This window comes from Gymnogyps californianus, chromosome 5 (genome assembly GCF_018139145.2).
Source record: "Gymnogyps californianus isolate 813 chromosome 5, ASM1813914v2, whole genome shotgun sequence".
In the NCBI taxonomy this organism is placed as follows: domain Eukaryota; kingdom Metazoa; phylum Chordata; class Aves; order Accipitriformes; family Cathartidae; genus Gymnogyps; species Gymnogyps californianus.
This window is the reverse complement of record NC_059475.1, coordinates 41,666,601-41,691,860: the sequence shown is the minus strand read 5'-3', so window position 1 is coordinate 41,691,860 and position 25,260 is coordinate 41,666,601. Positions and strand designations below refer to the sequence as shown.

General features: G+C 36.0%; 1 protein-coding gene across 2 annotated transcripts in view; it reads right to left on the bottom strand.

Moving 5' to 3' along the window:
* The window catches only part of AKAP6 (A-kinase anchoring protein 6), a 235,736-nt gene that overhangs the window by 85,413 nt on the left and 125,063 nt on the right, over positions 1-25,260 (bottom strand). For both annotated transcript variants that reach the window (XM_050897696.1, XM_050897697.1), the window contains exons 7-8: positions 6,096-6,244; positions 192-312 (exon numbers count right to left, since the gene is read on the bottom strand). In XM_050897696.1, the coding sequence (XP_050753653.1) occupies positions 192-312; positions 6,096-6,244 (270 nt within the window). The remainder of the gene's footprint in view (positions 1-191; positions 313-6,095; positions 6,245-25,260) is intronic.

Sequence of the window (25,260 nt, the reverse complement as noted above, 5' to 3'; positions counted from 1 at the left end):
TTTCTTGCAATTATGATGTCGGTGCAGCCTGTCAGCGCACAGGGGATGGAAATGAGGTTGGGGACAGGGAAGGGAATTCTAATAGACACCATGATACATACAATGAACGCAGCGATATCCTGTGAGAGAAAGACTTGTCAAGCTAATCAGATCTTCTATAGCTAGGTAAAGGCAGTAACGGTAGTGCTAACCTTGTAAAGATGCTGCTGCTGCTCCTCTGACATCATCAGGTCATGGCTGTCCATCACGATGGATTCCATGTCAATCAGCCAATCCCAGAGCTCCTGGTATTCTGAATCAAAGTCCAAAAGGCTGTAGATAAGGAACAAAATGTATTATGCATAAATACTGTGTAGTTGTTAAAATCTTGTATTAGAATAATATATTCTTGAAAACTCATGATGTTCCTAGTTATATTTCTGAAGAGACATTCTGTATTTATACAGAGTGGATGAAAATGAAAACTGAAATCCAATTTAAGCCAGTGCCATGACCTAAATTCAGCGGCTGATGCCAAATCCTGACAACTGTTGGCATACTGCATTTGCTTCAAAAATTTTGAAATAGAAATCCCCCATAGATGTTGTTTAATGGTTTTTAAAGTGCTGACTTTATATTGAGCAAACTTTGCAACAATCGTCTTGATGTAATTCATACAAAAATATTATTTTCATCGAAAAATGACTCAATCCATTCAGCCATCCTTCTGCTGTCTATCTGCCTATCTCTGTAAATATCCTACATTTATTTTCATGGATGAGTAGCTAGCATTTCAACTTAAGGCCTTAAGATAGGCTTGAGTGAATATGGTAAGCCAGTGAGAACTAAGGCCAGATACAGTATTAGACAGGTGTTCCCTACAGACATGTAAGAAACAAAGGTAAGGACAGGAAGTCAAAACAATGAATCCTTGAATAGCCAGCAATCATTAAAATTCAGAGGAGGATCACTACGGTTTTCAACAAAATAAATCATTAGAATAAGGAGCTTAAAAGGATTAATGTGATTCTCTATTGAAAGCCTAGTGAATAAGTAAAGCATAGATTCTTCTAAAACACTGTGATACAAGACAGAAGGTACATGCTGAAAAACTGCACATTCGTCAAAAAGGTACCCCTTGAAAAGGGATCGTCAAACTTGCAAAATTGGAACTAACAAAAGCCTTGTCAGTAGTATCAAAAAACCCCCATATTGATCAAACAATAGTGCATGTTCCACTAAAGCTAATTTCTCCAATTATTAACAACATTTTTAGCAACCCCATTAAAAAAATTAGCAGTATTTCAACAGAGAAACAATAAACGAAACATTTTTTAATGTTATTAATACTATCGCAGTTTCAGTTGTTATTAACTAGAGTACCGTATGTATGGTAATTTTGAAAGCTTATAGATAAAGTTGTGACAAGTAGAACTGTCTTTCTGCAAGAAAGCAAGCAAGAGAGAAGAAAGCATTTGCCTTCTGTGGTATTACTTTCAATGAGTTGACAACAAAGGAAGTCTTGTATAATGCACAAGTGTTGATTCCTGCTTCTGAAGTAACTCTCTGGTTTAATCCACTGTATTTAGTATAATTTTACTCAATAATTTATGAGGTGCACTTACTTAAAATTGCCTGCTGCCCTGAGAAGGTAAGCAATGATGCTATTATAAAGAAGAGCAGGCATAAAAGGGCAAGTTACTATTGTTGAAATATAATAGTTTCATTTGGAGTTCAGGGCTTTTCTCCTGTTTCAGGAGGTATTTGACTCAGATATCATTCTGAAACTAAAATAAAACTAAACTCCATTTTGAACGGTATATTTGCAGTGATACTGAATCTTTATCCCTTCCTCAGAAAGCAGTATAACCATTCTGTATCTTCAGTATCTACTGCTCCTTTTTTGCCCTGCCATCGTATCCAAATATTATCCAAAGTCATAAATCTGACAGGAGGTTATTAAAACATATGTTTTATGATATAAGAGGCTAGATTTCATCTCATATAAATTGGTGTAGATTCAGTTGGACTTGGACGGTTTGTACCAGTGAAAAATCTAAATTAGGATATGAAGATGATGGGAAACAAAGCCTACATCCAACGTTCATGACCTGCTGCTGCCAGAATGGGAAGAGATGCCTTTGGAAACTGCGCCAGGAAGTGGACTGGGATTTTACTGTAATAGGCAGAAGATGTGCTGGATCCAAACACCTGCTTTGCGTCTATAGAACCACATCTTAGTTACAGTCCAAACTGGTCCATTTATTGGTGTAATAGAATGAACCGATCCTTTAAAGGCACACCAAAGCACTTTTCCCTGACCTTTATAAACCCCAGATAAGCACTAGGAAACAGCTGGACATTTTGATTTCTAGCTAAAGTTCTAAACAGGAACTGAACCCAAAATGAAGAGTGAGAGAAACAGGATTCACTGGAAAAAGCCCAGGAAGGGATGCAAGATGTAATGGGGAATTTTTTTCCCCCACAGTTTACATACTGTGCCTATTCTCTTTTTTCGTTTTCTGCTGTAAAATAAAGTAATCTGGGAGCATTTTTAAGCGAACTGTCTTTGGCAGTTATTTGCCTGAGCCTGAAGATAGTGAAGTCAGCCTACAAAGCATGATTTTTTTTTTTTAAATTTGATTGCAATATTTTTAATAGTTCTAAAATAACTCTGATTAAAAAAAAAAAAAAGCTTTGTTTTTAAAATTAGTGCCTCACATCTAAATGGATGGATCTACTGATTACTATTAAATTACTATTTGGAAGAGGATGTAAGTTACTAAGCCGCTAAAAAGATATTCAGAAAATCCAGCAATTGTAGGATCAGTGACAGGTTAAGATTGAAATGTACCTGTCAGTATTTCTGTGGTATATTGAATATTTCTTTTTTATTCAGATTCTATTTTTTCTGGGCTTAGCAGATCTTTTTTTCATATTGCCACAGGCAGAATCAGGGAAGGCATAACTTCTGAAATACTGATGTGTGTTACAGATGCAGGGACTATAGAAAAGATCTAATTTTGGTTGATTACCCAAATCCAACAATTGCTAAAAAAAGAGTAAATTAGGTCATCTGTTTATCGCAAAAAAATATTCCTCCATTAAAAGTACCCAAACATTGCCAACAAGAATGCTATAATATTAGTTAAAGGGCAGGTAACTACAGCTTCCTTAATGTAGGTTTGTTGGTTAATAAGCTAAAACCATTAGCTACATAATAACTAAAATGACATTAAGAAGTGTATTTTATCTTGGTAAACAGGGAATCGGATATGCAGAGTTGCATGTCTAATCCCTTGAACCCTAAACATATTTCTTAAAATGTGGACATCAATTTATTATTTTGAATGAAAATTCATGAGCACCTTTCTCATGAGAAAATCAGTTCGTCTGTGGCATTAATAAATAAAAAGGAATGTGAAGCTATTTCCATCAGCTTTTTCCCCATGTTTAATACACACTTCTAGTTTGTATTATTTCTTTGATGGCATAACTCACATGGTATTTAGAAGTACTGTAAACACACTGGTATGCCTACCAAAAAAATCCAGCCAGACAAAAAGTTCTTCCAAGTTTCTGGGTCATCATTTTTTGGAACTCCTTTCACATGTTTTTATTAGGAGGATATAGGAGAAATCAGAGTTCTGACTTTAACAGCTTTAAAATTGCCTTATATTCTGTGCATACTTGAATCTGCTTCTAACACACTTATCTCAAAGCCTCATCCATGAAGGCCCAATACTAGGTGGTGACAGGGTGCCAGGATCTGGCCTTCGTGTTGTGCAATGGTGCTGCAAATATTGTATCCATATCTCCCAATAGTACCTGTATAAACTCCTCCCCAGTTTTGAGGGGATGAAATATTTCCAGCCAGATTTGCTATAACGTTTTGCAGCTGCTCTCAACTACTCTTGGTTACCTCTTGCTGCCTGGCTAGCTGGTGTTCTCCTGCAGTGGATATTCATTCTCTTCTCTTTCATTGTCACTTTAGCCATTTCCGTGCAGATACACGTAAACCCTCTCTATCGCTATTGTAACAAGATCACTGTTCTGCAGGAAATCTCTTGTTCTTTACACACCCACTAGCATCACCCTATTCTGCAGATACTACCTTACCTATCTCAGTTTAGCTATTTCCTACACAAAGCCACCTCCCAAATCTTTCCCCCCACTATGTAAGCAATTCTCCATCTACAATAACTCTTGTTATCCCTGTAGACACTCTCCTTTCTCCTAGGTCAAACTACCACAACAGCTAATGGATAGACACCCTAATTTTCCCAGTTATGCAAATGGCCCCTTCTCTGTAGAGATCTCAGTCTCTAGCTAGGTCATCCTACTGTCCACAGTTTTTCTGCCGTAGGGAAATGTTATATCAATGGTATTTTCAAATAGCTGAAAGGCATTTCCATTGTGTTCAATACAATACCTCAGACTGGTTCAACTGGAAGTTTCATCTGATTTCAGCCCACCCTAGTTTCTATAATGGCTGAATACATGGTATTGTATTTGTCTCCCTCCAGTCCTTTGGCCCCTTAAGCCACTGTTGAGCCTCTAAGGGCTGGGATGGCCATAAGGGCCCAGAAAGGTGGCCACAGCACAGAAAAGGTAGGGAACACCAGTAGATTACCATTCCCAGTAATAACCATGTAATTACAAGTGCAAACAAGTGCATTTAAGTGCCTGTTTGCTTTACACATATGGTAATGTAGAGTTACAAACTGGATTTTTCCATGAGGCTTAAAGCTTTATATCCCCAGTCGTCAATAAAATAAAATGTCTGTTGATGTCTTACTGTCTTACATCCCACATAAAATTCCAACCTTAAGTCTTGCTTGCATTCAACTGTGGCTGCAAAATTAGAAGCTGTTTTTGAACGTGTAGCCCCCAGTGCACATTTATATACATATACACACCAATTCTGAACAAATTATTTTTATGGTTGGCACTAGCTGCACTGGCGTGTTTGAGAATCTGACAGATTTCTGCATATGTAATCAAGATCTCAGTAATCCTACATAATTAGCCCACATCAACTTTTCTAAAACACTCATCTTTCCGTATAATAAGAGGGGATGTTTACAAGGCTCATTTATCTTTACAGTCGGTAATTTAATAAAACTGTGTTTCCAAGACCTTGACATTGAGTTGACAATTGGAAAAGGAAGTTCTGGATATAAAGAACTCATGAACACCTTGCATAGGAAACTGCAGGCAAAAGTCCTACTGTATTTACTGGTTACAAGAAAACTTCTGTCATCGGGATGAGGACGTACCTCAACAACGAGCACTAGTTGGCTCCTTTGAACTGCTTTTGCCCCACACTATTATGAACTTACAGGTATGTTCTTATGTTCATTTAGGGGAGCTAGCAGTTGTAAGATACGGTCTTCAAAAGACCTTCAAGAAAAAGTCTTAAACCAGAACTACAGGTTTTCCTGGTTGTGAAAAAGGCAGGCACAGCAAGATTTCATTTTAGCAAAGTCCAGTAATTAATTCGTCCAGATTCTTCGCTCAAACTATTAAGAAAGAGTGCTTTTATATATACACTTACATATATATGTGTGTGGGTATGTGTGTTTACATTTATTAAAAAACAAGACTGAGAAGACCAAGTCAAGGGAAAACAGTTAAAATTAAAGCTGTCTAGAAGTACAAAACTGGGATGTTTGAACTGGTGAACTATAAGTGAATGGCTTCACATTCGTATTTCCTAGTCACTAGTAGAATAATGATTATAGAGGATTGTCTTGCAGAGGTATTAATACATTATAAAGATGCTTCCTTGGAAGATGCTAAGAAATCAAAAGATATGAAGCCATTGGAGGAGAAAAGCCTGAAGCAAAAGGACACATTACATTTTTAAAAATCAAAATAATGGATTGCTATTAGATAATGTTAAGTAGTCCTATGAACAAACCATGATTTGGATAAATTATCCAGAAACTATTATTTTTTGCATTCATATATGAAAAAAATAAATAGTGAGAGTTTTCCCCTGCCTCTTGGCCTAGGAAGAAAAATCCTGGTTAACTAGAAGTAAGAAAAAGTATATCATGTAAAAAAAGATACAGATCAGTGAGAATAAAACAACAAAAAGAATAGTTCCCTACCCATTACTTCCCACTGTGTGAACTTTTGACATATCAGCAAACTCTTCCTTTCGCTTGCTACTACTGTTGTACTGCTCACTGTACAGCTTTAAGGACATCTGTTCAACAGCATCTCTTTGTGCTTCCAGATAGCATAGCTGAACCTCAGCCTAGAAAAAGAAAACAAAGAGAAAAAAAACCACAACAGAACTTTAAAAAAAAAAATTTCAGAAAGAATGCATTTAAAACAATACTTTTGGACTGCAACAATTTTAACCAAATGATTCACACCATCATTTTTCTCCTTGCATGATAGTCAAAAAGGCTGAACCATTAAGCCAAAGAAAAGTACAGTGTATTCCCAAATGCTAGAACTGAACTATTTAGGTTTCTATCAGAGAATGTGCTATATATTCCATGAGATGTATATCCAATCAAATACTGCATAAAAATGTCTGGACATGAATAAAAAAGATATTAGAAATCACGCACTATGACAGAACAGGTAGATACATAAAATTACATTTCTTACAGGCTTCAAGACTCATATTGTTAACACATTGCCTGTGCTTCATAATATAATGGAAGCCATATTGCTACAGGTATTTTTGTTTCAAATAGTAAGTGTAAACAAAACCAAGCAAATTGGCATTATTCACATTCTGCTTTCCCATATCTCGCGTCCACTGATTACTCAGCAATTTTAATTGCAAGGAAAAAGGCAATAAGTGAGATGTGCTGTTTTCCATCAGACTCTGTGCCTGGCCAGAAGAATGTTGAATAATATTTGGCATCACAACTTATTGAATAGACACTTTATTTATTGCAGCTGTGGTGATCAGTTTGATTCTGAGGCTCAGAGAACCAGATGATAAAAGGATGAAATCTGCTGTTTGCCACACTTGCCCCTAGGAACAGGACAAAGAACAGAGGGTAGAGTAAGTTCAAAAGCACTTTGGGACCAATATGCTATTGTTTTCTTTTAATATGATTCACCAAAAGAAAAACGCATTACAAATTCTGATAATGCTTCAAAAACTGCTACTTCTGTGTAACTACATACTCTTATTTCCATTTGGAGGGGAACGCCTGCTTAACTATTTGGTGCTATGGCAAGCAAACGCAACAAGCATGGAGGAAATTTTGTATAAGGACTCTTGCATTTTCTACTGCGGGAGGCAGGGAAGTGAAGAGTTTGCTTGGCTGCTGACAGCACGACAGAGTTACCAATCTATAGAACAACGGCAGCTGTAAAGGGAAAGCAGTGAAAGGGCTAGAGAGGAGAAGGGAAATCTGCAAAATCTAGGAGAAATGCAGGCAAGTGAAGGGAAATAGGCACTGAAGAATGTCAGTAGGGAAAGTCTGAAGGAAGTTTGGAAGCTTGCGGTAATAACAGTTACATATATATTTGCTTACGCCTTGCCTTGCTGCAATTTTTGCAAGTAATAATGTAGCTGATTTGGAAATTCCATTTCCTTTTAAAATTTCTCTTTCAAACATTTACAGCTTTCTCTCTTAGTTGCTTCTTACAGTGAGATTTGTTATGTTTGGCAGTAAACCCCACTATGTTTTTGAGAAATGAAAAAACCCAACAAAAAATACTAGCAATTTTCCAAGGATATAAAAGATAAAAATTCCAAGTAAACCATGCAGGTCTTTTAGTGTGTACATAAATGAAATACAAGGCTTTCATACCTAGTCTAAAACAGTGGAAAATTAAACTACACAGGGTTACCAATGAAGAAACATTACCTGAATACAAGACTAACTAGTTGGGACTGTCCAGTTAGAGTAAAACGTTAAGGTTTGAGAGAGCTATAAAACATGCTCTTTCAGAAACTATAATTAAAACTGCTGTTTATATAACTCAGAAATGACCAAAAGCAGCAAATAAACAAACATCATCACTTTCCCAAACATCATCACCTTCCTGTTCCCCTTCCACCCCCAATTATATTTTCCTTTAAGTTGATAAACAATCCCCTTCCATAGTATACAGGGGTTCCTGATCAAATTTTTTTTTTTGAAGGATTCTTCACCAGTAAGGATAATCCTCCAGCTGAGTATTTTGTATTGTCCACATAAGGCTATGAATTTGTTCTTTTAAGTTATTCTTATCAGAAAGCAGTTATTCACTGGTTTGTTTTATTTTAGTTATGGTTGACATGAAACTTTCAGTCTAAAGCCCTATTGTGAGCGACCAGTAACTTTCTAAAACAATTACATTATCAATTAATATCTTCCATGACTGTTTTAAGCCTAGATGTGAAATCTTGTGGAAAACTTTAAGCAAATAATTTCCCTGATTTTCAGGATGGGTTTGGAAATCAAGATAAGTAATTCTTGCTTTTTTCCTATGGGCTTTGGGTGGTTTTTAGGGTGAGGTTTTTTGGGTTTTTTTCAGGTTTTTTGGCTGCTGAAATTATGTATACAACCCCCTCCCACCCCAGTACTCCAAAAGGAGGGCATTCACATGGAATGGAAAACTCTGGATCCTCACACATATGAATTAAAACCCAGCTCTGAACTATACGAACACATGCTATTTCTCAAATAGCACAACTATCCCAATACTTGAGATACACATCTTTTTGGCATTTTCTAATTCTCCTCCCTATAATTTCCTCTATATTTTTAAATAAGAAACATGAAAAATAAAGAAAGCAGCTTTTCACAGATCTTTCATTCTCTATTCACTTGCAAAAATATTTGTAAATAGGCAAATCACTAATGTATATGGAAAATGGGAGAAGAAAAAGGAGGATGAAGTAGAATAGTGAGGGAAAGGAAAAACAGGATGGAAAGGGTAAATAAATATACGGAGAGGGATGAATAAGAATCCACTATTTCTTCTTCACAGCTATAAGGCCCTCTTGTACTGAGGATTATGAACTCCATCAACATCATAGTCTACGAATCCTGAATACAAGCAATTGTGTCCCAGTTCTTGTACATCAGAAATATGATCCCTCTATAAATCAACTATTTTTGTTTTTAAACCCAATTTCTGTCTTCAACGATTGCAAATACTTACAGCAACTCAAACTCAGGCAGCATAGAGTTTCAGATGGATCTCTCTGATTTCTTTTCTGTATGAATTCATCTATCTCACTGTTGTACTTAAGCATTTCTTTTGTCCCTGTTCTACTGATATCAACTGCAAATCCAAAGAGGCTTTGAAGACCTCGAGTAGGTATTGATCAGTTTAAGTCTCAAAAACCTACATTCTGCAGAAGCTCAACTAACAGGCACAAGGCACAATCTAGAAAATAGTGCACAGCACAGATATGCAATAAATCTACTGCAGTTTATTTTCAACTTAAAACCTTTAGTGATAATGAAGGACTAGTTTTGCAGTATTCTGGCAGAATAAAGTAGCAACTTTATTAAATTGCTAATCAAATATAGAAAAGCTATTTGCTTTACCTTCTAGCTTATTTTAAGTGTGCATCTTCAGATTGCCCTACATATGCTTTCTTGTTACTTAACACAACTATGAGAACTTAATCTCTGTCACAAACACACCTCTATGGACATGGATATCTAGCAAATCCTGAGAAAGTCTACTGAGATATGCATCATCCCAAATATATGTAACAGAAATTGGGTGGGAGGCAATCGTTCATTTACTCTTAGTGCCCCATCTTAGAAATGGAATTCACTTTCTTCTTTTTTTCAGAGGATGTAGCAAGTCAGAATCAGTGAAAAGTTGAACATGGAAAAAAATGCCAAGGAATGATACTCAGTAGTTGTTTTCCACTTCATTGTCCTCTTCTAAGTGACCATTTTTGCAGTAAAAACACATTGAAGATGCTGGTGATGGTCTGGTTACACACTTGTGCAGATTCTCTAACAGTTACCATCCTACCAGGATGGAATGAGTTTACAATATTCTGTTGTAAATTAAACTGAGATATTTCCAATAATCAAATGACAAAATGCTCTCATTTTCCTGAGCCTGGAGGAACCAATCTCTGAACAAGACTATGAAAAAACAGTAGTCTCTGGGGAACAACAGTGAAAAAATTCTATACTAGTGCCAAATATTCAGTTCTAGTGATCGATTAATAATGGTAAATATTTTCAAGGCTATTGTCAGAAAGTTCATTTTCTAAAAAGCAAGACCTTATAAATAAACCGAGGGAGCCTGGGGTGCAGAATCTGTTCCTTAAGACTGGCTTTGCATGACAACATAGAATGTCCTTTACTATACAGATCACTATATAACACGAAGGGGTAATCAGTGACAATAGAAATCAATGAAAATACATTGTATTTCTTGTTAGACCTACATGTTAGAATGACCTTATTCTGAAGTGGAGAAAGACAAGACGAGGGATAATGGCTGTTACTGTGGGAGGAAGGAGATTGAAAGGTTATATTGTATACAGTGTGTCAAATGAGAGACTCAAAATTTACGCCGATGTAAATTGGAGATGAGAACTCAGAGCTAGTGTTGTTCTGCTGCAAAAATTTTTTATATTGGAATGTACTGGAATAAATATCACTGAATTGGTGTTGAAAGGAAAGTACTTTCAGACACTTTTCCTAGGGAGCACAAATATTTTGTTATGAACTATGTTACTGTAAGCAAACTATTCTGTGTTTTAAATATACAAATTATAACACATTCAGTTGAATTTTAATTATGAAAGTGTCCTATCTTGCATTATCCTTTCTCTACAGTGCTGTAGAAAAGCTATACCACTGGCACACTAGACTGTAATTACTACAGAATTACGCATGAAATACAGATATAGTTCAGTTCCTCTGCCACTATTTGAACTTAAGCTGGATAAAAACTTTGTCTCTTAAATTAAAGCACGAATTCCAGTTTCCGCCAAACAACGAGGTGGTCAGATGGCATTATGCAGCATGTAGACTCAAAAGGCTCACCTATACGTATATTTTGTAGAAGTGCAAACTCAGCTGCACCATTCTAAAAGGATGCACATCCCAGCTTGGCACTCTTTATATCTTTGTAATTGGTGAATTTCTTGAGAGATAAAATTGGGAGTAATTCCTTACCAGAATTAAGTTGATCACAGTAGCATTTATGTGGTCATATCTGTGCCCTCAAGCATTTTTTGTTGTTTTCTGTCACAATATTCTGTCTGTTTCTCCACATTATATAGTTGTGGAGCAGGCTTTATTACAGGACATGAAACAGACCCTGGCTCTGTCACAGATGCAGCTACTGAATAAAATTATGTTGGGGAGTACGCAGCTCAAAATATCTTCCATGGAGATGTAGCTTACAGAAAGAGTTCTTTGACAGGCAAGAGTTTGACCAAAGACTCTGTACAGACAGACTGGATCATCCACCACTCCATCTCCACAGCCAGCCAGCAGGTCTTCTGTTGCTGAAAACACTTAGGGTAGAAGCAGTACTACCAGGAAGTCACCTCGGCATTTTAAATGGCATTGCATAACAGAATCATAGAATCATTTAGGTTGGAAAAGACCTTTAAGATCATCCAGTCCAGCACTTGGCAGTGTTAGGCTTCTTGGACTTCAAGTGACTTCTTGGAAGTACTGCTTCTACCCTAAGTGCAGGCATTTGTTTTTGTTGTTGAAGCAGGATGGCAACTCTTATCTTCTGTTGCTTTTTTTTTCTTTTCTCTTTTCCCCCCCTCCCTCTGCATAATTAAAACAGGGACCTTGCTGCAGTTGACTTCTTTCTTAGTCTGTTACCCTTCCTGCTTTTGGCTCCCCTCCCTCTTCCATCCTTCATCTTGCACACTCTCTTCATGACTGAATCAGATTAAAAAATAATCCTATATCATAAAATGTGTTTACTGAGAGCTGAACATTTGATAGTCCTATTACAAAGGACACGCTGTGTTTTGATCATGCAGGAAATTAATTCTGTTAATCAGGGCATGCTTGTTACCAGTTAAAATCTTAGCAAAGTGTTTTTATCATCATAAATCTCAGAAATGCTTTTATAATGGTAATAACTATATCACTTTGTTTTTCAGTGTACTAAAACCATCACAACAATGTGAAACCTCCACACAGAATGAGCAAAATTACAAGGCAACAACTTTCTTACTTATCAAGGTACTTAAACTCATCGTAGAGTTTAAGTAACAGCAGTAACAGCAGTAACAGCACAGTGAATTTTAAGCCTGTCCACAGGAGCCATAAAATGAAATTTTAGATAGAGTAGGGCTGTGTTATAGCAAGCAGAACTTCAGGCAGTTCCCAGAGCCATCAGAAATAATAGGGGGAAAAAAGAAAAAAAAAGCCAGTAAATAACAGCAATACCTTTTTGCAGGGTTTCCCTTGGCTTTCAGAAATACATAGGTTTTTTGCTGTTTTGTTATAAAGATTAGGAACATGACCTGTGACTTCAGGACTGTGGAGTGCAAATGCAATCAGTAGCGTGGCCTCAGCAGCATTGTCTGACCAAATCCATGGAGGTGTCCTGATCATGCTGTTAATTTAAAATCTGGACCTCTGGTGTCTAATTCCTGACTGTCCCCCGCCTTTGGTTCTGTTCAGTGTAACTCTAAATACAACACAAGAGCGTGGCATGCCCTGTGCATCAAACAGATCTCAGCTATGTACCCAGAGAAGTTCTCTATATCGCAAATACCAAAAAGCATTGAAGAAAAGTATGAAAGGATTAACCTCTCCAGAGACTTCCAAGACTGTGAATAGTTTCTGACAATATCATTCCAAAATTGCAAGGTGAAAAAAAGTCTGTGTAAGAATGGGAACTGAACAATGGCCAGTATCTTTTGCTACTTTTCTTGTCTTGCAGGTCTGCATCTCCAGCCTGCAGAACAAGAGAGTGACAGGCAGGATGCAGAAGAAGGGGTTGTAATAACCAGGGCCCAGGTGGGGAACAGGCTTGCTCTGACAACAAAAAGGGCTGGGATGACAGAACAGTGCTTACTAAAACCCAGCAGAATACACAAATTAACAAGGATGCAGATCCAGTCAAACCCATCAACATAACAGTTAGAGTGCATTTCATTAAAAGTGTGACATGCCTTCCAGCTCCTTCAGTGACACCTCTTTGCATGCCACAAGAACTGTAAGCCCAAGCAGTCCCATTCTTACAAACCCAGAAGAATTTGACCTATTAAAGTAGCAATTCATCAACACAACCTTTTGTCTTGGTTTCTTTCCTGGCTGGCAGAGAAAACAATTTGTTATAGGAGGTCAGAACACAGATATGTTGTACTTAAACACAAGGTTGAATACCTTTCTGGGCCAGCCTCAAGATCCCCAAGTAGTCAAGAAGAGGAAAGACTAGTCAGACACAGAAAGTCTTTCCTCAATGTGCTAAAATTGTAAACTTAATCTTACTTAATTAAAACCTCCACTATTTGCACAGCACTGATTGTTCCTACCATTCCCTCTGTTTGCACTTATAGAGCAATGAAGTGGCTTAAAAAGAGATTGTTAAAGAATCTGCCTATCATCCAAAGCACTGATATTTCTAAAAGTCATGCTTCTCTAAAAGGCTTGTGTACCAAACCACATGGACAGGCAATGCACCTAACTCGGTCTTTAGGGCTGGGCATTCAAAACGGTCATGCCCTTAAGGTTAAAGGTATCAATGTTCAGAATTCAGGACAGCACACGTGCGCGAGAGAAATTCCAGAGTGATGGTGCACGTTCCTCCACCCCCATCTCTGCAGCAGATTGACACATACAATTCTATTTAAAAATAATGAGGGAAGGTAGGTCTTGCAAAACCAATACCTCCTAAGGAAAACTACCCAACACATCCCAGGAAGGCATGACTGAGCTAATATAAAAATGTTATGGCCTTTTCCTTGGAAATTTTGCTCAGAGATGTACTTTGTGCATATTTTGGAGAAATCTCTTTTCTCACCGTTGGGAGCTGTCCTGCCTTACAGTGAAGTGAAACCTGATGACTTATTTGTAGAAAGTGGCTTCCAAGTTATCTGAATTTATTATATTGAAAAATCTCATTTGGAAGTAAATATAAGGTAATTATTTACTTCTTTAAACTTGCAACATATGAATCTGCAGTTACTTTGGTAATACACATTGACTTTTAATTAATTTTACCGTACTGTAATAGTATTCCTGTTTTATGTTTTGGTATCTTTTAATGAACAGAGATTTTTGTATAATTCTGTTATTTATGCTGAAAGGAACCTATATAAAATGTAGAAATGACTAGTAAGATGATGCCATATCACAGAAAAAATATGAAATCTTTTTTCTGTAATACTACATCATTAGTGAGCATGTTACATAGTAGTTATTTTAAGTAGTGCATAAACAGTTTCATTTTTTTTACGAGTAGCTCCATTTTAAACTTCTGTATGCTTGAGAAATGTTTCATATTTATTAGCCTAATCATTACAAATACATACGTTTAACAACTAGTTCCACAATTTCCTATACATACCAACTTACAAAATTGCAGAAGTTTTGAGCTAAAGTCTCCTTTTGATTCAATATTTTGAGTCAAGTATTTTGAGAGGCTCAATAGTGTCAAACATTTGCAAGTCCAAACTCCTACACTGAGTGTACCTCAAAGACTCTCACTGAATGCCTATTTGACTTGTTCTGAAATTGAAGGAGATTCTTTCCATGCCTAGATAGTCTATTTGATGTTATATTACCCCTAGAGATGGGAATGTTTTCTTACCATGCAATGTAAGTGGTTTGGTTTTGTTGTGGTTCTTTTTTTTTAAATTAAGATCACTTTTTTCCGTCTTACAGGGAGAAATTATAATTTTTTTTTCAACAACTTTTTAGATATTGAACTATTAATGATATAAAATTGTGCAGATATGAACACAGGACTCTGTCTCCACTGCAAGATCAAGTAAGAACAGGCAGACTATGAAGGAGGATAAAAACTACATGTTAATGAATTAATTTATTTATTAACAGCAGGAAAATGCAGACTAAGTATTTTTCTCTGTACATTATTTTTCCTATCCATATATATGGGACATATATATATATATATGGTTTTTAAGGAAAATTAGAAACAGAAAATTCAAAAAAATTTTGAGGAAATTTAAAAAAATATTATTAGCAAAATATTAGTAATTATTGTAGCAACAGCAAAACATATAGCTTAATATGTTGATTTGTACAACTGCCTTGCCATGTATAAAAAGCAGGCACAGACTGCCGCTCCTTCGAGTTTATTTATGATCCTCAGATGAGGAGCCTCTTGAAGCACCTGACACCTACTGAGGTAGAGGGAACTGTAAAAAGATAACTGTTTTAAACATAAAATATTTGTATTGCTGAGAGGTCAGCTTTGCCGCTGCTGACTTCATTGCAATTTGCATACTATTAAAGCATTACCCATAATGTTTGTAAAATTTAATTTTAAAGCTATGCTGTTAAAGATGTTTGCTGAATTGTAAGCACCAAGGACATTTGGGAAATTTGTTAACACTTTGATAGCTACAGTATTTCTGCCTCACTTTGCTTTTTATTTAACCCCCCCCCAAACACACACTTACTATTCTCTTCTTCCATTTTACGACAATGAATCTTATTTTAATGCAAGCTGAGATCCTTAAAAAACTCCAAGTATACTGCAACAGTACAGTAATGGAGATAACTTCCCCTTTTATTCTCAATATATTTGTTAAAAATGTCACTAACTTATTTATTTACTTTTTGCTGGGGGCTGAGATCCAATTATACTCCTATAGACTAGAGGTGATGGTTATGATTTTCTACTTCACTCTAATACAGGCTTTCTCATTAAATCTCACAGCTCGGTAATCACAGTCATCACATTTGTGTTTCAGTGCTGCATTCATGCTCACATTCTCTTCCCCTGGATTTCCACCCTCCTTCCCCCACTCCCTCCCCCAAGATCTGTATTTACTCCCTGGCAGAAACTGCAAAATTAAAGATGTATAATGTGCAGATACAATCTTTGCTTCCCTTGCTCTGCCAGACTAGCACTTCACTCTAAAATACACTTACTTTGGGAAGTACTGATATTAACTCGGTTACTATAGTACGTGAACTACCATTCCCCTTTGAAGTACTGTAAAAAACTTGTCCTTAGATGATAATGGAAAGGATGGAGTAAAGCAGGAACAACAAGAATTACTTTACATACTAATAACAACAATTTAGTTATCAAAACAGTACAGAACAAGCATGCCTTTATACTACTCTTTAAAAAATTTAGTTTCCTAGGGTTCTAATAGTCTTTTCCTATGGTTCAGGAATGCACAGTAGCACTCAGCCCAGTGCCTGTATCCTTATTTCAAAGAGAATCATTCAAACCGACATCCACCCTGTCAAGAATCTTGACTTTGAGCTGCTAATGCAGAATAAAAATCAATATAAATTTTGATCATTTGATGAATATTTACTTCTTTCTTTGGAGCCTGGGGATTTAGAATTGAAAACTGCTGAATCAAGTCATTTTATTTTTTTGTGTTTGTGCCAACACCAATTTACTACCCTCCTGAAAGTTCCTGAACAAGATGTCTCATGTGGCATACATGTTGGTTTTTCCTGTCAATCATAACTGTGTGCCAGTAGGGAACCATAAACATTTTCCTTTCATACTCTTAGTTCTCCAAAAAGGAGTATTTTGATTACTTCCCTGGAAAAGGTAAACTAGTCTTATTTAGACATACTGTAGAATGCCTATGTCTATTTTTCTAGGACAGCTGCTGTGCCTAAATTGATACTATCTATTAAACATTTTCTTTTCAGTATGAGTTGCTTCATACAAAGAAACAGTTTACAATCACTGCAAACAAAGCTTAGTAACACAAAACAGATAAAGATCTATATTGACATTATCACTTCCCCTATATATTTTCTGAAAAACTGCATGAAAATTCTGACCAGTATAATTTGTACCAAATGTTTGTGAAAATGAAGATAGCAGGAGATAAATAGATCCCACAAGTGAGAAATTAAGATGCAACTCTAGTTTGCATTTCATCTTAAAAAGAAATGTACCTTCAATCTTAATAAAATGAGCTTCTACAAAATGTATATGTAAAGCTCCTATGTTTCCATAGTGATTTGGGGGGGTGGGGGGGTGGGCAGAGGGAAAAGGAAAACCGATGCTTCTAAATTTGAAAAAGACCTAGATTAGTTTAACAAGAACTGTAAATGCAAGCAATTTTCATCTTGCAAAATTTTTTTATATATGACTCAGTGGCAGACGGGCTTTATCTTAAGGAGCAATTTTGTTGGTCTCTTATAAATTAAATAAAAGTGGCAGCAGCTGTCTTTCAGAAGGCTGATATAGGCTTGTATAGTCATATGATATTATGTAGACAGATGTTTTAAATAAAATAAAATATTTAGATTGCTAGATACCTTGCTAGATACAAAGGCAATTATAGGATGTCTTTGTTAAATTAAATTTCTCATTCTTCTGAGAAGAAAAAAAGGGAATTGTCCTGGAAACTCTACCAACAGGAAATGATTCTATATCTAAAACAGCTGGAGACTGTAACTAATATAAATTTACTTGAAAATAAAAATGCTGTATGCCTCTAGAGACATGCAGCAACATGCAGTAAAAACAGATGTGATATAAAATTATTTTTAAAAACCTCAGTTTATATATACATATAAAATATTAAGATATGATCCACTCATGTAGAGAGACTGTTCAAGGCTAAGACAAAGTAACAGAACAATTAAAGCCCTAAAATATAACAAAAGTGACATCTCTTTTCTAACAATAAAAACTACTTCTTTTCACGAATGCTGCCTTTTCAGAAACATGTTAGACACCTTACTGTGACAAGGATTCTAACGTGATAACACTTTATTGCATTACCAAGACAAAATTTAGTGGAAACCTTTTATCTCAGCACTTTAAGGTAGATTTTGATTCACATCTATGTTATGCGTGTCAAAGCTCCAAAAATAACTTTAAAAGAAAAGCCAATATCCAGCACTCAAATTCTTTAGATACTGTATTTAGGAAAACTTTCCACAGTGTAAGAGGGAATTCTGCCAGAGTAAAGACTGCACAATTGGGTCTTATGTAAACCCTTTAAAAAATATACCACACATTCTAGCCCATGACTATCTAATGCAATTCAACTTGTTTGCTCTTTCCATTTTTGTTGAAAACGCCACAGTATAAAAGACTGCATTCTATGTACTTGTAGTTGTTTTACTCTTCCCCAAGACCTCTGTTACAAACTTGTCATGACTCCAGGCCCAAATCTGCACAGCTGATTTGGCTAAAGCACCTAAGGTCTTCACTTACTCATAAAGCAAACATTCCGGGAGGAGTACATATGCAAAAATGTAAGAATAAGAAATTTACAAGTGTGCCTTTCAAATCACCGTTGACAAAAATCCATCCAAATGTGCATGGCCTTCTTCTTCCTTGTTCCCTAATAAAATGATACTGCAGAATCAGTTGTTCAGGATGCTTTTTATGTAATATTATTTTGTAATTTGAACAATGAATTAAACTTTTTTCTCTCACACCTAACAAAAACACCCCAGCTAAATAAAACGATACCAAGTATACCCAAGATATTAAAAGTGCCATATTATAGTCCCTATACAGCAAGAGAAGTAAATGGTGTTAAAGATTCCTTTCAGAAAGCTTCAGGTTGGATTGCTTTCATTTTTTCCAATAGCCTTAATTGGCTAAGTGCCTTTGGGCCAACTAATACCCAGAGAGACCTAAACTCAGTAATCTTGTAAATACAATGATTTCAACAGATTTTCATCAAAGACATGACCATTACACAAGATACTGCCTGTTTGGTGCTGTATTATTTCTCATTTAGAATGTAGTTAAAATTGCCATATTAATACAAGATTTATTGTTATAGTATACTGTGCTACCAAGAGTCCAACAAACAGGAGACATTTGGCTATTTTTACTTAAGTTTAGACAGATATTTAAATGGATATGAACAAATGTTTTAATTTCACAAGGAAAAGGAGCCAGGTCCAAAGCAGACTGAGAATAGCAAAATCACCCCTCTCAAGATGTAGATGCCCAAAGATGACATATGCATGTAACGAATGTTCATGTGACTATACAATTGCATAATTTAATCTTTTTCCTTCAAACAATATTAGGAAGTATAACTGAGATGACAATAACATATCACAGTATAATATGCATACCTGCTGCATCTTTTTATTTTAACACCTGACCCATGAAAATGTGACTTTTCTGCAGCTAAATAAGATGCATATTGACTCAAGGAATCTGAAGTTCAAGTACTACAAAAAATATCTGTCAAGGGAAAGCTTTAATTAAAAGATGCACATTTCCAGTAACCATAAATAAGACAATAGTTTGTGGCCATAGAGTACATGTAAGAAACATTATACTGTTAAAGAAGTTGCGTATGACTACATGAGGATTCTGGGCACTCAGATTATGATAGACCTTAATCTGTTTCCAAAGACAAAAAAAGTGTGAGTTCTAAACCATCTAATGAGCTTACAACATGACGTGGGACACAGGCTCCTTAGAAGTGAAAATAGCAACAAAAATCATTACACACTGATTAATCTAGACCCAAGAGAGATCACAAACTGCTAACTCGTAAATAAAGGGTCGTTACAATATTTTAAAACAAATATTTTAAATGCAGTTTGGTAAAAGGGTTTTATTCTAATCTCACAAATTCCTTAAACAGATTGATTGATACTGTGAAGATTTTTTTGCTTTTGTCATAGCATTAATTAAAATGGAGGCATTAAGCCTGACTGTTACAATAGAATATTACAGCTTTTATTAATAGGCACAGGCAATCTATTATACATAGTCAGCAACCACTGTAGTGGGATGGTCTAAGGCCGAAGGACACTTTTAGCAGGAAAATACATAGGTACAGGTGAGAGATCCTGATAATATAGCCACAGGCTAACTCTGTGCTCCAGGTTCTCTTTGCTGAGCATGGTTGAAAACTGACTCTCTAGTGGTCTGTTTCCAGAGAGGCCACATAGGAATTATGGTTGGAGATACTTCTGCATTACACGTACGAACAAAATTTGGATCCTACCACAGAACCCTATATCCATTCTTCAACTGTGTGTCCAAACCAACAAAAGTTAGCATGCTTTTTTTGGATCTTGGTTTCATTATAACTGAACCATCAATGTCTTATTGGAGTAGGCTCAGATTAAAAGTTCGTCTTGGAGCTATCAGGAATAATTACCATAGAAAGTTGTATGGTAGCAGGACATTACAGTCTTGTTTATGGAGCTTAGGTAGAATTTCCAATCAGCATGATTGCATCTATTTCTAGTGCTTTGTTAATCGCTTCCTGAAGCTGCTCATTAAAAGCTCCTATGTCAACAAGTAATGCTCTGGTGGCTGAAACAGAGATTGGGAATACAATCACATCTCTTGGCTTGGCTGAGAAGTACACTGCAACACTGCGCACTTTATCACAAATGCTGCTTTCCCATTTGATAAAATGCCTTACCATGTCATGGAACAGTGGTCATTTATTTCAGAGGAACAAGCTGAATCTTCACCATTAAACGCTGGATGTGAGCAAACGTCGTTCTATTTTTGTCTCCCTCAACAATGGAATTGCAGTGAGACCCAAGTACAGCAATTTAACATCTCTCTTACAACAGCCACAGAAGTGATGACAGCCCTAGACAATAATCACTTGCCAATACCATAGTACTTACCTACCAACTGTGAAAGCTCTCATAGCTGTAGTCAATAATTGAACCGACCAATTCCACAGTGCTGCATGTGATTGGTGATATTATCCCTTTAAGTGTGTTATTTAAGTTTGCAATGCAGTTAATTGAAACCCTACTAGATGCAAATCAAAAGTTTCAGCCTTAATTGAGATATTTTGAAAATTGAACCCATTGCTTCAGGCAGGTGCTACATGAGATTCCATTAATATAGGTAATTAACATTAGCCTCTGCTTTAATTAACATGCACACTTTAATTAGTAAAGCATTAACCAACATTAAAAAATCTGATCTTCATGCATCACAAAAACTGCAAAGTTATGACTGTTATTTTTTTCCAAGACTGTAAATCATACAACATATCAATTCTTTTTTATTTTAAATACATCAAGATATTTTAAAAAGAGAAATATACATATAAAATGTACTTCCTTGTTTAACTGAACATTTAAAATGGTGGGAAAGATTTCTTCAGAATATCTAAAATATGAAGAAAGCTCACATAATACTTCAAAACTTCTGCCTAAAATTTATAAATATGTATATTATATATATGTGTGTGTGTGTATACCTAAATAGTCGCTTTATAAATGAAAATAATTCAGTTGTAATCAGATCCACTGCTCACTGTTAATTCTATGGCAGAGTCCAAGACAGTATTTTCCAGAGCTGGCATTTTAAAAATAAATGTCTTGTCAACAGTACTAGCTTTGTTTCCCATCATACTTGTTTTAACACATAACATTTTAACACCATGCTGCTCCCCAGAGTAAGCCTAAGACTGCAAACACATTTGGAAACATGAACTGGATGTCTTCTTGAGTTTGCTCAGAGCCTTAAACATCCTCAAGAACTAGCCTGTTGCTCCAAAACTTCTTGTTCTACTGTGTCACAAAGCCCACTGCTGAGCATCATCACCTCCGGGAGTTCAAGTCATCGGGGAGCTGTAGTGATATAACTGAGCTGGTTCAGGATCAGCCTTTCTGCACAGCAGGTCCCATTAACAGTTGTACAAGCTCTATAAGCAAGGGAACTTGAACAAGTGCAGTTACACTTATGCTTTCAAACCAAATACGGAATATTTCTTTGATACAGACAAGGTCTTTACAACTCTGGACTGTTTTATTTTGCATCCGAAGTGAAATTCTTATTTAGAAGCATAGTATGTTCCCAGACATATCTAACATAAGGAACTCCATCCAAGCCTGTGAAATTAAATGGTGCAGAGCTCCAGCTTAAAAATCCTTCTTTAAATAAAAATTAACATCAGTATCTTTCAAAATACATTTTCAAACAATGCAAAGATACCTTCATCTTCCTAATCCTTTCCTTCTGTTATGCATTTACCCATATGATCCTGACAGCTTTGCTTTAACTATGGTAAGTTCCATTTCTACAACCTTATTATTACCACAAAGATTTCTGATCCACTCACTTTATTTCCTGTGTTTCCTTTCTCAGTACGTAGAGGTGGAACGTGTATCAATTATTGTTATACAATTCTCATAATAAGATGCTGGATGTGTTGGCTTGAATAATACACTCAGCTGAAACCTAGATCTGTTTCTACAATTTCTGCACGTTCTGAACCTCCACTATATTTGGCAGTGAAAGGAATGGAGGATGTTAAAGGACTATATACTCTATTCATATTGCATCCAAATATCTGCAGATCTCAAAGACAGCATGTACATGTGCAGAGAAAAGAGTATGTCCTTTCTGAAGCTCCTAGAAGTACCACATCAATGTCACATCAGGGTTCTGTTTGTTTCTTTTTGTTAAATGGGAAAGAACTTTCATGAAAGAAACATGAAGACAAAAAAAATGCTTTAAAACTGGAAAGACTCACTTAATCAATTTTAAGCACTTTTTCTCCATGGGAGTAAATCCTACATTGTGTTTCGTATTTGTAACACACACACACACATTTCAAATGTAAGGCTTTCCAGACACTGAATGTACCATGCTTCCAGCTAAAAAAAAGCTATATCTCTTTGGTGCAATTTGCCAGATTTTGTGGTATTCTGCAGGACATATTGTGGAATTTTGACAGTTCTCCCTGAAATTAAAAGAGCATTACAGCTAAAAGAATACTTTGCGGAGTGCTTTTCATGGCATGCTGTTGAATTCACCATATTTTATATCCTGCAAAACCACAGCTAGATTGAAACCAACATAAACAGTCAAAATCTGTCCTGACTTGCATCTGAGTAACCCATAAAGATCAGGAAACTATTGTTTTCTGTAAAGCAATGTGACAATACTTTTAAAACAATGATTTTCACAAGACAGAGTTCTTCGAGGTCTGTGCATATTCAGATTTACATGTAATACTGAATGAATCCGCAAAAAAAATTTTTTTGTCTTATTTACTTGGTTGAATTTAACTACATATTTTCTTCCCATGGGAAGTAACAAAGAAACAAGAATAAAATATGTAAAGAAAGTGCTTAAAAAAATTCTAAGCAGCATCTTGAGAATCAAGGTAGTCTCATTCTGAGGTGGAGAACCCACAGTGTATTGACCGTACAGTGATCAAGGAGCCACAGAAACCCCTGTTCCTCTGTAGAACATGCAATAACTTTAAAAGGCGAGCTCTTCTATAGCCCCATCAGAAAATCATCCTCAGGTCATCATTGCAAATAATGAAATAGCTGGCTTTACCTATCACTCTTTCACTGTTTCAGAGGAATCCTCCCTATTGTTGGGCAATGGGGACAACAGAAGGATACAATGAGAAACTTCAATTTTGATTGCATTAATCTGCTGCAAATGTTGTTGGGTTTGGGTGACAAAGAGTTTCTGATTGCTTTCACAGCTGGCTGTACTACCTACATGAGCCTGAAGTTAGGGTGATGGATTTTAGAAACACTGTACTCTTCATTAGTCCTGATACCACAAAGTTAAAATAGACAAACATCCCTTTTAATACCAAACTAAAAGCTGGGAATAACTGGCCCAGAAATTCTACCATATTAAAATCAGTTCTTCATTCATCTGTGCTACCATTTCTGAGTTTCCTTATGTAAACTTGTTCAGACTCTTATCAAAAATGAATGGCTTAAAAGAGTCCTAACATAGTAAAAACACACATCATACAATATTATAAATAAGCAACTTCCAAATCTGCTAAAACCACCAGTTTTAAAATACGAAAATCGACTTCTCAAACTGGTCAGTGTAGTCAGTATGATGTCCTTCTTCAGTGCAGTGTTTTTCTTCAGTAAACAATTGTGTAAAAGAAGTTTCAGGACTTGAGTAACATAAGAATTATAAACATACAGGGAATGAAGTGCATTGCATTCATGACATTTTGAAAGGTTTCTTTTTTTTTTTTTCCCCAGTGAGATCTTTAAAGTGCTACTGTTCAAAATCTTCTAGCACCTTTAGCAAAACAGGCTAAACCTAGAAAATGAAGGATGGGTTGCAGTCTGTCAAAGTCAATGGCAATTTTCTTATTATTTCAAGCAAGCAAAATATGCTCTTATAAATCATGTGACAAAAAATAATACATATATAAACTCATAATTTCAAAGATATGGATTCCTGACACCAATACTATACATATTTTTAAGATACAGAATGCATACTGTAGTGTAACTATCATGATATGGGGTTGCAAGCAAAGAAAAGTTTGAAAGCAAGTGCAGAGGAGTCCATGCTTTTCAGCAGTTACAGGAAAAATAGAATTTTACTGCCCTAAGAATAATGTAGCCCCCTTTTATCATGAGGAAAACAGGACAATATAGGGTTCCGTCAATAACTTGCGCTGGAACTTGAAATGTCAGCCTTGCTTCTCCAATACTGCTGCAGGAAGGAAGGGCTGGGGACACCAAATCTCTTCTGTTCACTGTGGGAAGTGGATTTTGCCTTCCTGTACTAGCTGCCACTTCTTCTACACCAACTTCTTCATTTGCAGCTGTAAGTTTCCCATAACTTAGACACAGACAACTGCAGACAGCAGGGTCATGGCTACCATAGACAACCACCTACCTTGCATTGTGCTGAGAGCCACCCCTTAAGCTTTCTGTTCTTTTTCTGACTCTAACAGATGGTCTAATAAAAGATATTAAACTTTGCCTCCCTTGTCTATAGTTCATAACTTGTCCTTACACAGTAAAGTTATGAGCAGTCTTGCACCATATAGAGGTTGACATGTTTTGAAGCAGTACTTTAAACATGCCTGGAACACTTCTGTAATTACTAAAAGCAAAATGTGCGTGACACACGGCACCCGATGTCCTTTTGTTAAGAACAATGGCTATGTTCTTAGGCTATGAAAATACATAGCTAACATCATTTATGAACTGGAATGATAATTATTATTTTTGTCTTGTGGAGGTTTATAAGTAATTTTGCAAATGTGACTTACACTTATAAAAGCCACAATGAATATGAGAATGCAGCTTTGAAGTTAACACACTAAACCAATTTTGAAAACCTACATTTTAGTTTTCTACATTTAAAATGCCATAATACAAAAGACACTGGAACATTAGAAACAGTCACTCTGATAGGCACTATGTTACATGGCATGTC